The sequence below is a fragment of the Callospermophilus lateralis genome, chromosome 9 (genome assembly GCF_048772815.1).
Source record: "Callospermophilus lateralis isolate mCalLat2 chromosome 9, mCalLat2.hap1, whole genome shotgun sequence".
Classification (NCBI taxonomy): domain Eukaryota; kingdom Metazoa; phylum Chordata; class Mammalia; order Rodentia; family Sciuridae; genus Callospermophilus; species Callospermophilus lateralis.
Window position 1 is genome coordinate 49,561,601 of NC_135313.1, and position 13,696 is coordinate 49,575,296.

Below are 13,696 nucleotides of genomic sequence, written 5' to 3' on the forward strand. Positions count from 1 at the left end.
CTGATTAATTTTGGTTTGAAGTTCACTTTATCTGACATTAGAATAGTAACCCGTACATGTTTATAAGACCCACGTGAATAGTATGTTTTTCCCCAACCTTTCACGTTTAGTCTGTGGATGTCTTTGCTGATAAGGTATCTCTTGGAGACATATAGGGTTGGGTCTTGTTTTAAATACAATCTTCCATTCTGAAGGAGATCCTAATTAGAATAAGTCATAATCCATGTATGTATAAGTCAAAATACACTCTACTGTCATGTATATATAAAAAGAACAAATAAAAAATTACATGAAAAATAAAGTTTGAGGCAATCATTTTAGACATACTTCTTTTCCCAACTGTATGAATTAGGTTGTTGGTATCCAGGTGTATTAAAGGGGGTAAATAATGAAAATTCTATAAAACTGCTAAAAACCAAAATAAACCCAATATCTCAATTATGTCTTTTGATTTTAGAGTTTAGACCATTTACATTCATTTAAACCATTACTGAGAGATGAGTATTTCCTCTCATTTTGATTTTTTGCTCTGGTGTTTTAAATTGAATTCTTTTAGAGAATCAAATTCACAACTAGAAAGCCTGCACTACAAAGCGTACTCAATATTTCATAAAGAAGAAATAAAAAAATAAAAATAAAAACCAACAGAAGGAGGAACTACTAGAATAGTCAAAGAATTGAAATCCAATGTTAAGTAGAAAAATGACTCAAGTCAATGAATTGATAATATTCTTATGGACTATCAAAACTATGTTTATAACCTAGGTTGGTGTTTGGCCTCAGTTTTATTATTACTAAAAACAAGCTTATTCACTATTAGAATTTAGATGTATTTAAAATTTTTCACATGTGTAAGGTAGAATATTATCAAAGATAATAAGGTTTACTTTTTGTCAGACAATTTTATGTAGGTATCATTTTAGAAAATTGAAGATTTTGTTAATCTAACCTTTGTACTATTTAACAGTCATGATGGAATCAATGTGCCCAATTTGAAACATTTGGTTTTGTGGGCAGACTCAAAGGATTAAAACTAGACTAAAATTATACCAAAATTGTATTAAATATTTGGCTTAAAATGCTACTCCTTCATTAAAATTTTTATTATACTAAAGATCTTTGCAAATTGTTGTGAGAAACAATGTTACTTTTTTCTTGAACTACTTCCAAGAAAATTTCCACTTTGATCACTACAGGAAAACAAAGAACAATTTAAAGAAAACTTTAGAATAAAAAAGGTAAATTATACAACAACTACTTCATTTTTGCTTTATTTTAATTATACTTTTATTCTTGGCAATACTAGGGATTGAACCTAGTGCTTCAGACATGCTAGGCAAGTATTCTAATACTGAATACTTCTGTAGCCTTTGTTAAAATATTTTGAGATAGGGTCTTGTTAAGTAGCCCAGGATGGTCTCATACTTCCAATCCTCTTGCCTAATCCTCTCAAGTAGATGCAATTATATGCTGTGCCACCACAACAGGCCCTTAATCATATACTTTAAAATTGGGAAAACTAGAATAAGCAAACATCATTAGTGTCCAAAACACCAGCTCCAAGTAGTCATATACTTTAAGAATTAGTACCGTGTTACATAAGAACAGACTCACAAAAATGATGTGTTGGAAGAAATGGCAACTTATGCCTGGCACTCCTTGAAGATAGTCTACTGAATGAATGAAGCTGTTAAAAACCTAAGTCCACTGGGTGTAGTGGTGCACATCTATAATTCTAGCTTCCTGGTAGGCTGAGGCAGAGGATTCCAAGTTTGAGGTCGGCCTAGGAAACTCGCCAAAAAATAAAACGAAAAAAGTTGCCAAAAAATAAAACAAAAAAAGTTAAATGGTAGGGCACATGTTTAGCATGTGTAAGTCCTTTGTTTAATCTCTAGTAGCTAAACAAACAAAAAACCCTCAAATCTTCCAGCTGTTTTGAGAGATCCAAATGACATTGATATGACTATAGAAAACTTCCTGATGTATGTATGTATGATACAGGTTACCTAATCTGACTCCTGGGGGTTCCTGGCTTTGTAGCAGATTCCATAGGCACATGATGTAAGCCAAATTATTATTGACTTTTTTACTGCCTAAAAATGTTTCTCAGCTGGTATAGGAAATAATTTTATAGGTAACAATGTAAGTCCTTACACATTTGAATTCACGAACAGAACTCTGAATCAGATACCTGGAAGACCAGGAACAAGACTTACATTCCTTCTGCACATTCCTCAGTGTGCAAAAGTAGTAGTATGCATGCACTGGTGTGTTCAGTACATACTTTCCAGTCCTTTCTTTTTGGGATCCTTGTAGAAATAAGTCAATTCTGAAGAATTGAAGGCTTTAATTAATGAGTAAAAGACTCTTACATTATCAATTGTAATTTAAAAATTTGCTGGTAAATTTAAGGTTAGAAGTGGTTACTGTTCCATGAGCTGATATGTAGAAAAAGCAGAATCCAAGGTAGGGAGTTAAAAATATAAACAAAAATATGGAGAGAATATGAAAAGGGTTAGAGTTGAAAATGAATAGGTCTATTATTTTTTGTATAACTAGAATAGTCTATCCTGCTCCCCAATATTTTGTCATAAAGTGATAAGCAAAATTCTTCCAACACAATAAACCATAATATGAATAGGTTTTTAGAAAATGAAAAAGATTCTTTTATTGACTTCTGATCAATTTAAATTTGTACCACTCCATATATTTTGAATTATAACTAAACAACTACAGGTTACTCAGTTTTGTTAAAATGGAAGGAAAAAACTTTGAATCTCAACAACTCTGAAACTAAAAGAGCCCATTCTAGAATTATATACTTGATTTTCTTAAAAAAATAACTTCAGTTATTATGCCAATATCTGAAAAAGCAGCCCCTGATAGTAAACGAATAACTGGAATAAATAACCACACAGTATCTATGTGATCTACAGTAAAGTCTTTAAAATTATCTTTCCTATTTGAATAATGAATAGATTGAAAACCATAACTATGGGGGAAATTAGTGTAAATAAATGATACAGGTCAAAAGAAAACTCAAAAGGCAAATTACGTAAATATTGGAGGTATCTATCAGTGGCAAAATTTTTATGAAAACAATTTCAGAAAAATAAACAAATCTTTAAAATATAGAGCTCTAAATACTTGATATATTTGGGGGTAGGTACTCTATAATGCCCATTTAATTGTTGTAATTTTTTCCCCCTTGGATTTTTTTTTTTTTTCCAGATGATAGGGCAGTCTATAGCATTTTTTTTGCACTTACAAGTGTTGCAAAAAGTTTTTTCAATTATGAAAAATTTAAAGCATTTCTTCAACCTTTAAAAGATGAAATGGAGATACAGCATGAAAACAGGTATCTGTGTATTTTTCTATTGCATGGGTGTTTTTTAAAAACAAAATATATGGTCACATGGTTTTTAGGAGGTGACCAGAAACCAATTTGCCTCTTTCCAGGTCAGCCAAAATACTGCAAGTAGGGAGGAAAAAAAAAAAAAAAAAAATCCACTTTGTACAGTATGTAGATAACAGCAGAGTAGACTCATTAGAGCCAGACATTCAAAACACCATTTCTAGGAGTTAGCACTGTAGGCCCAAAGACTGAATTTGGCCTGTGGTTTATACTTTGTATGGCCCTGAGCTAAGAATGGGTTTTTCTATTTTTTAAAAGGATCATTACAGACAACAAAGAAAATTTAACAAAAAACCATATATGGTCTGCAAAACTTAAAACATTTATGATCTGGCCCTTTACAGGAAGTTTGCAGACCTTTCATTTTATACCAATGTTGTTCAGAATTCAGGCAGTGCAATTACACGTCCAAGGTAATGTTCATTAATTTCCACCAGGAACATAGTTAGCATTCTTTCTTAAAAGGTGTCTTCTGATGCTATTTTCAGACTTTTTTTTTCTTTTCAATTTTTCTTCCATTTTTCAACATCAAAGTTCATCCTGTGTTAATAATGTAAAGGTGATTGAAAAGTATGACTGTAATGTTTACAATAAGGTGAAATATAAACTAACAAACATTTTACCTTTTTAAATGTACTCATTATTCTTAATGAATAACCATGAAACATACCTTTCTTAATTGTAACAATGGGAAGGGAAAAAAACAAAAACAGAATATCTACTAGTTTGCACCTGACACCAACAGATACATTAAATCACATCTGGCATGCTTTTAAAGTTAACTTCAGTTATGATATTCTTTAAGACTAAACTTTTTTATTTTGAATATTTATAATTTCAGATATGTCACAAATTTAAAAATAACCTGAGAAACTAATATTCAAAACACTTCAATAAAACAAGAAAATATAGAACTATTTTTGTAGAATTTTTTTCCCTAACCTCTAGATTTGGATAAAATACTTGGGAAGCAGGCTGTAAGGCTTTCTCTACTGGGGTCTATCTAACAATTTTTAACTGGATTATAACAGAACCTATATCCTTTATTTTTCGTACTCTTGACTGAACCAGGAGTACTTTACCACTGGGTTACATCCCTATCCCTTTTTACTTTGAGACAGGGTCTCACCAAGTTGCTGAGGATGGCCTTGAACTTACAAATTCCCACGTTAGCCTCCAGTGTTGCTGAGATTACAGGTATGTCCACCAGGCCAGGCAAAAAGAACCTGTATTCTAATGGGTTGTAAAAAGCTAGATTTCTTTAGAGTTCTCCAGAGATTTTGCTGTTGTCTTTAACCTTATAAAGAAAGAACCCGGGGCTGGAGTTGTGGCTCAGTGGGAGAGTGCTTGCCTCGCACTTGTGAGACCGTGGGTTCGATCCTCAGCACCACACAGACACAATACCTTTATTTCACTTATTTATGTTTAACTACAACTAAAAATAAATATTAAAAAAAAAGAAAGAACCCAAGATAATTCATGTGATTGTTTTAAATTCCATTCAAAAACTACTCTAATATTCACAACTCTTTGGTCTGTTTCTAAGTACTCCCTAGAATGACACTGAATTAGGAGGAAAGAAATGAACTGCCTTTTGATGAATAAAAGCAAAGTTTATAATGCTGCTTAATACATTAAAAATTCAAGGAGGAACCAAGATGAATAATGGGTTTAAACGTACATTTTCATTATACCAAGAACAAAAGAAAATTTGCTATCCAAAATGTGTTGGGGCTTTATATATTTATTCCTAACAATTATATTTGAATAAAATTTAAATAGTTAATGGCCAACTCATTTTTTTTTTACAGCTTTATTATACATTTAACATGCCATAAAATTCCCACAATTAAAGGAGTCCAGTGTTTTTAATAATATCTACAGTTGAGCAACTAATTTTAGAACAGTCCATACTCCAAAAGAAACTTTCACCCATTAGCAGTCACCCCCAATTTCTCCTCTTTTCCACTCTATCCCAGGCAATCACTAGTCTACATTCTGTCTCTATGAATTGACCTATTCTGAACATTGTATATAGATAAAAGGCCACATATATGATTCTATGGCTGGCTTCCTTGACTAAACATAGGTTTTCAAAGTTACTTAAGTAGCAAGCATCACTCCTTTTAGCGCTAAAAATTACTCCATTGCATAGATAAACACCATATTTTATTCATTATGAATAAAATATTGATGGACATTTTTTCCTATTGCGAATGTTTAAGCATTCACATACAAGTTTTTGTATGGATCTTAGTCATTATTTTCTGCTAACTGGTGTTACTTGTACAAATTTCTAAGCATTTCAGTGTCTAAAGGCTATGTTTTGATTGGAAATTTCTACTTTGGGAAATATATCATTTTTATATATTTTTTAAGCTTCACTTTACATGAACTGCATACTGAGAATACATTTTGGTAACTTTTGCCAGTTAGTTCTAGGTTCAGTTCTCACCTTATTTCTCTTTTCTTGATTTTGAAGAGTTTCCAATTTTCCATGAATAAAGGCAGCAATTGTTTTTGCATCTCTGGCATTTACTTGCTCTTCCCAAATATTTTTCTAAAATTAAAAACATTATCATTAAATACTTAATCAAAATACAATACTTCTGTCTAAGAAACTAGGTTAAATATGCCTTGAAGTTCTTTTGTTCTAAAATTTTAAGTGTTTGAAATTCAGATTTCTTTGAGGTCATAGTGGGAACATATGGGAAAAATGTATTGCTGACCTCAAAAAACATTAACTGAATAAGAAAAGATATCCCTAGGGATGAAATCATTCTAAACTATAATAAGGGAAAGCAAGCAGTAGCTCCTAGTTTTCATCAGCCCACGCCAGAAGGATGGCTAAAAATCAGGGGCAGGAGTAGGTTACTGTATCCCGACCTGCTTAGTTTAGATCTTAAGCCACTGGTTTCTTATACTTTGTTAATCCCAAACTGTATGCTACCATTTTGCTGTTGTGAGTTGGTTTGCATTCATTTACTTCAATCATTATTCTTCTTTGGTTTTCCTCTCTGGCCTGAACTTCTGGATTACCCATCTTTCAGTATGGACAACTTTGTCCTCTGGATACATAGTAATATCATCTTTTCAAATACCTTTATGTCCTGGTTCAGTCTGACTTCTCATTGTATAAATATTTTGCTAGGATCATTCTACCTGAATAATACACTGACTTATGTCACCCATTTCTAAGTTATTGTGAAAACTTAAGATGGAACAATTGATTCCAAAAGAATATTCAGGTATCTTACCTCCATGGTGCCGTTTACCTTGCAAATATGCTAGGCAAGTTGTCTACTACTGAGCTATATCCCCGCCCCAGAGATCAATTCTTGATAAATCTTTCACTGAAAAACCTAGATTTGTGATAATTCTAGGTTTCTAAAATTTGTTACTTAATTTCTTTAGTTATTTCAAATGTATTATAACTATCAACAAATAATATCAGGTGTTAACCTGGTTAGTCTCCCTAAAAAGCATAAAAACATCTGGAATTATTTACTTTGAATGGTTTGCCAGAAAATAGTACATGGCAAATACTTGTTTTATCAGTTTTTTTCTTCCAAAGGAAGTAAGCTCATTACTTGAAAATGAATTCAAGCAGCATAGAACATTTTGAATAGAAATTCTGAAAGTAAATATTTGAAGTATAGTATGTATTACAGGTGTTCTTAAGTCACTATATAACAACCTTTTGAGACACAATTGTTCTTTTTTTTGTTGTTCAACTGGCCACATCATCAAGATTAATAACTTTGTCATTAGCTGCATTCTGGGTAGAATACCACCCATTTACTTAAGAAGACCACTCAAATCTGCCTTCCTTAATTTGAATTTTACTGGACATCAGTGTCATTTATTTAGTTCTTCCACACCTTTTTTTTTTTTTTTTTTTTTAAATTTTAGCTTTACCTATTATAATTAGAATCCTCTTTCTATTTTTGGAATAGAAAATATTTTTTCTTCTTTTGGTAGCTAAGTGATATTCAAAGGTACATTATTTTCTTTCTTTTTCTAGGATCCTACAAGAGAATACATTTTATTTTTCACCACATTATATAATCTCCTTAGTCTTCCTCCTTTTACTTGTTGGGTTTAAAAAAAAAAAACAAAAACCAAAAAAACCTGGTTGTTTTTATACTTATTCATCATTCTCATCATGCTTTCATTACTTTTTTTTTTCTTCAGTGCCGGGAATCTAAATCTAGAACCTGTGTATGTCAGACAAGTGTTCTACCACTGAATTATATTCCTTCATTTACTTACAAATTAATTTAGTATAAGAAATTTAGTCTTCTACTGTCTGAAAGAATAAATTCTTATTAAAATAATATCATAGCTTGTCAAGAAACTTTTTTACTCTGGAAAACAAAAGTCATAAGTACTTTCAGTTAACAAGTTACACTGGCTAAAAGACAGCTTCTGTATCAGTGATCACTCACTTGCATTTTGTAAAAAGCACCTCACTAGTAGAACCTTAGTTTTGCTTTTAAGTAATAACAAATGAAAAAACAAAAAAGTATACTGTTAGTCGTGCCCACAAGTAATTATGACTTAAACAAGGGACCCAAATTTTTATTTTGTAATCTAAGTCCCTGATGAATATTCCTGAAGATATATGCTCATTACTAAGGCTATTTCAAAAGTACAATAAAAGTATTCTTTTAAGTTTTCATAGAACTTAAAAATACATATTCATTCTATAAAAATATAGAAATACAGCCAGGTGTGGTGGTGCATGCCTGTAATCTGCTCTGGTGGCTGAGGCAGAAGGACTATAAGTTCAAAGCCAGCTTAAGCAATTTAGCAAGGGTCTAAGCAACTTGGTGAGAACTTGGCTCTAAATAAAATATGAAAAAGGGCTGGGGATATGGTTCAATGTTTAAGCAATCCTTAATACAACCCCCCCCCCAAAAAAAAAGATAGGAATACAAAATACAAAACTTCACAGAAGGGCTGTGGGTTGTGGCTCAGTGGTAGAGCACTTGCCTAGCATGTGTGAGGCCCTGGGTTCAATTCTCAGCACTGCATATAAATAAAATAAAAAGTAAAATAAACGGTCCATAAACAAATAAAAAAAAATTAAAAAATGAATTAAAAAAAACTTCACAGAAAATAAGTACCTTGAATTCTACCACCTAACCATGTTAATATTTTGTTAGGTCTCTTTTTATGCATGAGCATAAAAATTTCAAGGCTACTGAGGTCCTATCAATAAGACAGAAATCTTTTTTAAGATCCCCTAAATAAAAAGCTTCTTTTAATATTAAAAAATGACAAATGGAGAAGAAAGTGGAAGAAAGCAGTACTCAGACTGAACAAATTCCCTTTGGAGACTGTCATGCTAAAAAAGGAAAACAGAAAGCCTATACATACCTTTGTTTTTTCGTAGGAATAAAATTTAACAGTTGGATAGGCTTTAATACCAGCATTTTGACATGTTTGGGCATAAGCCTGACAGTCTACTTTCCCAGCTTTCACTTTTCCTTTAACCATCTGAAAAAACCAAAAATATGTTTTGCCATTTTTTTTCCTCTTTGGCATAAACTCTTCTGGCAACCATAAAACAATATGACATTACTTCATCCTTTATATATTTAAAATTTCTTAGTCCTTCCTATCAGGTCTCTCATTCCTTTCAGTATATACACATGTGATCACACAAGGATGGCAATGATTCCTGAAGCTACCAGCATCCATCTCATTTTTTTTCCTAAGCAGCAGTCTATTCTTTCACCATTTCAGTCTGGTTTCTGGTCTTATTACTCCATTTACTCAAAACTGTTCTAAGATTATCAGTGACCTCTACCTAACACTATTTGGTCATTTTAGGACGCTGCTAACTACTCCTTCTCCTCTTGGCATTTGTCACTGCTCCTTGTGCTCTTCTTTCTTTTTTAAGCATGGTAAGCTCCTTTACCCTCAAGTTGTAATATCTGATCAGAGTTCCATCTTTGGCCAACAATCTTTTCTTTATAAACAGTGTTTCAGGGTGATTTTATGTATGACTGTGCTTATGAACCCCAATTTCTCCCCTTGACTTCATATTCAACTGTGAATCTGCTTACTTTACATGAATGTCTCATAGGTACCTCAAGATACAACTTGCCTAAAATTGATCCTTTGCCCTTGACATATTACTTTTCCTATCCTACCATTCACTCAGTTCAAGCCAGAAACTAGGGTTATCCTAGACTTTTCTATTTCTCATCTACAGCAAACATTAAATTCTGTTTATTCTTATCTCTCTCATATTTTTCCCCTTCTTTCTATCACCACTGTCCTAATACTGGTTCAAGTTATCTCTCACTTAGGGAAGATTAAAATATCTCTGCTACCTCCACTTTGATCTTCAAACCTATTGGGGACCTCCACTTTGATCTTCAAACCTATTGGTGCACACAAATTTGTATTAGGATACCAGCAAAGTTGCAAGAATTAGAATGTATATGGCTCACATGCGCGCGTGCACATACACACACCCCAATCTCATATTGAAGGTTTGAGAAATCTAAAAGTGTGATTTAAAAAAATTTCTGTCATTCGCAAAATGTTTCAGTTTACCTGTATTTTTAAAATAACTCATGGGAGGGCCCCATATTATTTTTGGTGCTCTAAAAATCTTTCTGTTGGCTCTTGTTTGTCCATCAAGGTAACCTTTCTAAAACGTAAAATGGGTTCTTGCCATAAACTATTAATAAGGAAGATATTCTAAATGGTATGTAATCACTGAGGTAGAATGTGCATTCTGATAGTATGGGAAAAAGGACTAAACTCCTGGTTCCTGCCTGTTTTTTTGAGCTTCAAGTTTTACTATTCACCTTCCATGTTTGGACTCTGTTAATACTACACTATCAATAAATATTCCAGAACTGCTTTTCTCACTTCTTGGTACATAAGAAAATACTGTCTCTATACGAGTATTCTCTAGCCAATTCTTTCAAGCGCTAAGTCATGTAATTCTTACCTCAAATACTAACTTTCCTGTATAGATTTTTGTTTCCTCCTAGTATATATTTGCTCATGGTATAATTTCATTCTAATCTTATTATGGCAATTACCCTGTTGTGTCATCTATATTTATTTGTATTTAATCTTCCCACTAGCTTAACCTCCTTTAATATGGCTTTTCATCATTGTAGCCATAGTATCTAGTATGCTTTTTACTTGATGCTCAGGATTTGTTGAATGAGTAATCCTCCTCATGTTTAATAGTTTTCTGCTATGTTCCAGGAATAATTGCATCACAAAATTTATAACAAAGCTGTTTTCAGTACATAAGGGATGAGGGAGTAAAACACTGGTAAATTCTGTGAGAAAAGGAATCATGAGGAAAACATTTGATTAGGTGGAAAGAAAGAAAACCTCTTATTTGAAGAACCAGTCATTAATCTTTTACAGTTTAAAGAACCTTTCAAAAACAATCCCTTTGTTAAAAAATATTCCTGTGGCATGGGACACAAATATTTTTATTTCAGTTTGGTGGAACTGTTGTTGATTTTAAAATTTTCATTCTGAGTGTTATGAACCAGCAACTCTGAGTTCCTTGAGTTACGTAGGCAAGAAAGCTATGAATTTGGAATAGGTCATCAATATGACTGTTATGACAGAAACATCAAGAACTCAGACTGCATTGAGTTACATATTCCAGTTCAATTTTATAAGCATTTACTGAGTCAGGCACTAGGAATACAAGGATAAGACAAGAACCTCAGTCTTCTGTAAGAGATAGATAAATACACAAATAGTGTGCACTGTATAAATACACTGTTGGAATATATGATATCTAGGTAACATTGATTTAATGAGATAGGCAGAGGACACAGAACCAGTGGCACTGGAGGTGGGTTTCACAGGATGAGGAAAAGACAATTCAGGGAACTAAGGTAAAGATGGGACATTTCAGAAACAGAGGAGCACATAAAGAAACATGTTCAGAGAACCTATAGTGTGAGCTATAGGGCAGAGGTAAAGCTGAGAGGCAGGAAGAATCAGACCAGAGACCTGAAGTAAAATACACATGAAAGAACCTGGTTAACATGCCAGAGAAGGCACTGTTTTAGAAAGATCACCAGGGCAACACTGTACAGGGAACAATGGCAAGTATGACAAGACTAGGTGAGAGATGAAGGCTTACACAAATGAAGCCAGCAGTGGAGATGGATAGATGACAGATCTGAAAGACATTTAGGAGACAGAACTGATAGGATCTTGTGTTTGTTTCTGACGTTTATGGCTAGGTAGAGGACGATTTTATCAGCCAAAATAGAAAATACTGGCTGAAAGCTTCAATTAAAAAGAAATCAACTGCAAAGATTAGCATCACAGAAATGGAATAGTTTTCTAAAACTCAGAAGAAACTTTACAACTAAATTACGAATTATATTTGTTTTGACCAATTACTAAAACATGCATATAATTACAACTTAAGAATATAGACAAGACTTACCCTAGCCAAGAGCTCAAATTCTGGAGCAAAATTTTGGCAAGGCCCACACCAAGGAGCATAGAAATCAACCACCCAATGATTTTTCCCTTGTAAAACTTTTTCACTGAAAGTCTGAGGTGTTAAATCTATGGATACTTGAGGTAAAAATCTGTGAAAAGGGATCAAAATAACTTTTCATTAAATAAAGCCAAAGCAAACACTAATAATATTGTAAGGCTAGGTTAAAAATTATTCCAAAGAAGAGTAATGTAATAAAGTTCAGCTTTATTGTGGTAAATATAATCCTTTTCTAAGTAATTTTAATTGCTAGAATCTTAATCCACAGAAATTTAACTATACACCTATGAGGAAGGTAAATTGATTTGACTATTTTATACAATGAACTTTGATTACTCACCCTAGAGCCCAGATTCTTAGGGAATAAGCATCTCTATTCCAACCATTGTAACTACTAAAAAAAGAGGAAAAAAAGGTAAGATGCAAATGGTATTTTTTGTTATTAGATATATATTCAGAAAGTAATCTTATTTTTAGCAATTTTAAAAATACATTTAGTTAACATCTTTCTTCTAAGAAATACCTAACTACAAATACTGATTACATGGCTTCCAAAATATTATTTTTCTTGGTTTATTTTTTTTAGGGAAGAGGAGAGGTGCTGGCGATTGAACCCAGGGCTTCATGAATGTTAAGAATGCATTCTACCATTGAGTTACATCCCCAGCCCTACTATCTTTTTTTGCTTCAGATAAACCAGAATGTTGAACATCTCTGCAGCCCTACAGGAAGTTCAAAATTAAAAATGTCCAAACCTTTAGGAGTTTCTAAATTTTATTCAAGTTATTATCTATAAAATTCCCATCTGCTTTAGGATGCATGTCAAAAGCTATCTCAAAAATGCACTTTCCCTACAGCTGTGATTCTTTCCTCCTTTGAAACACATGGCTCATTTTGACTTTTAAAAATAACATTCATCATATTCTACATTTGAGTTTTTTATATGAAATACTATGTTGTGGTTGGAGACAGCCTGGGTTCAAGTTAGGCCTGGGTTCAAAACTCAGCTTCAAACCTTAGTAGGAATGTGACTTCGGAAAGTTTTCTAAAGGCTAAGAATCTGTTTTCTTCTCTGAAATGGTAGGAAGGGTAGTAATTCCTTCCTCAGAGCATATGTGAGGATTATTGGAAATAATATGAGTACAGTGCCTGAAACCAGACTATTAAGATTCTTCAAATGTCTTACTATTCAATTCTTGGTCTTCTGAAGTGCTCACTAATACACTATCTTAAACATGGTGGGTTCCCAATAAATATTTGTTAGGCTAATTTCTATTTAGTTAGGATAACTTAGATGTTACTTGTATAATTAAATGTTTATAATAAATGTTTTCAAATTTGAGAGAATACTTACTGATACTGATAATCTTTATTTGATTTTTTAGGAAAAAATCTTATCTCAGGGTATCTTTGAACATTTTCTTGGGCACAAAAAGAATGATACTGTTGGCAGTCTACACTGCCTACATTGATCAGTCCAGTTAATGTCTATAAAAGAAAATGGTATACATATATCAATGATTAGAATAAAATTACCTCCTTTTCTATATTGAACCCAGGGCTTCATGAATGTTAAGAATGCATTCGACCATTGAGTTACTTCCCCAGCCCTACTATGTAATTATTATTTGCCAGTGATTATCGCCAAACAACAACAACTAAGGACTCAACACAGACCATTTATACTAGGGATTTGAAATCTAATAATCACTTTCCACAACTACTGCAGGTTAAATAATTAAATTCATCCATTAATTACGTAAGAAAAA

At 32.7% G+C, this 13,696-nt stretch overlaps 1 protein-coding gene across 1 annotated transcript in view; it reads right to left on the reverse strand.

The window, feature by feature from the left end:
* Positions 1 to 2,642: 2,642 nt before the first annotated feature.
* The window catches only part of Dnajc10 (DnaJ heat shock protein family (Hsp40) member C10), a 44,833-nt gene continuing 33,779 nt past the window's right edge, over positions 2,643 to 13,696 (reverse strand). Inside the window, exons 18-23 of the mRNA XM_076866095.2 lie at positions 13,282 to 13,415; positions 12,268 to 12,321; positions 11,871 to 12,018; positions 8,798 to 8,917; positions 5,871 to 5,975; positions 2,643 to 3,955 (exon numbers count right to left, since the gene is read on the reverse strand). Of these exons, the coding sequence (XP_076722210.2) occupies positions 3,944 to 3,955; positions 5,871 to 5,975; positions 8,798 to 8,917; positions 11,871 to 12,018; positions 12,268 to 12,321; positions 13,282 to 13,415 (573 nt within the window). The 3' untranslated portion in view covers positions 2,643 to 3,943. The remainder of the gene's footprint in view (positions 3,956 to 5,870; positions 5,976 to 8,797; positions 8,918 to 11,870; positions 12,019 to 12,267; positions 12,322 to 13,281; positions 13,416 to 13,696) is intronic.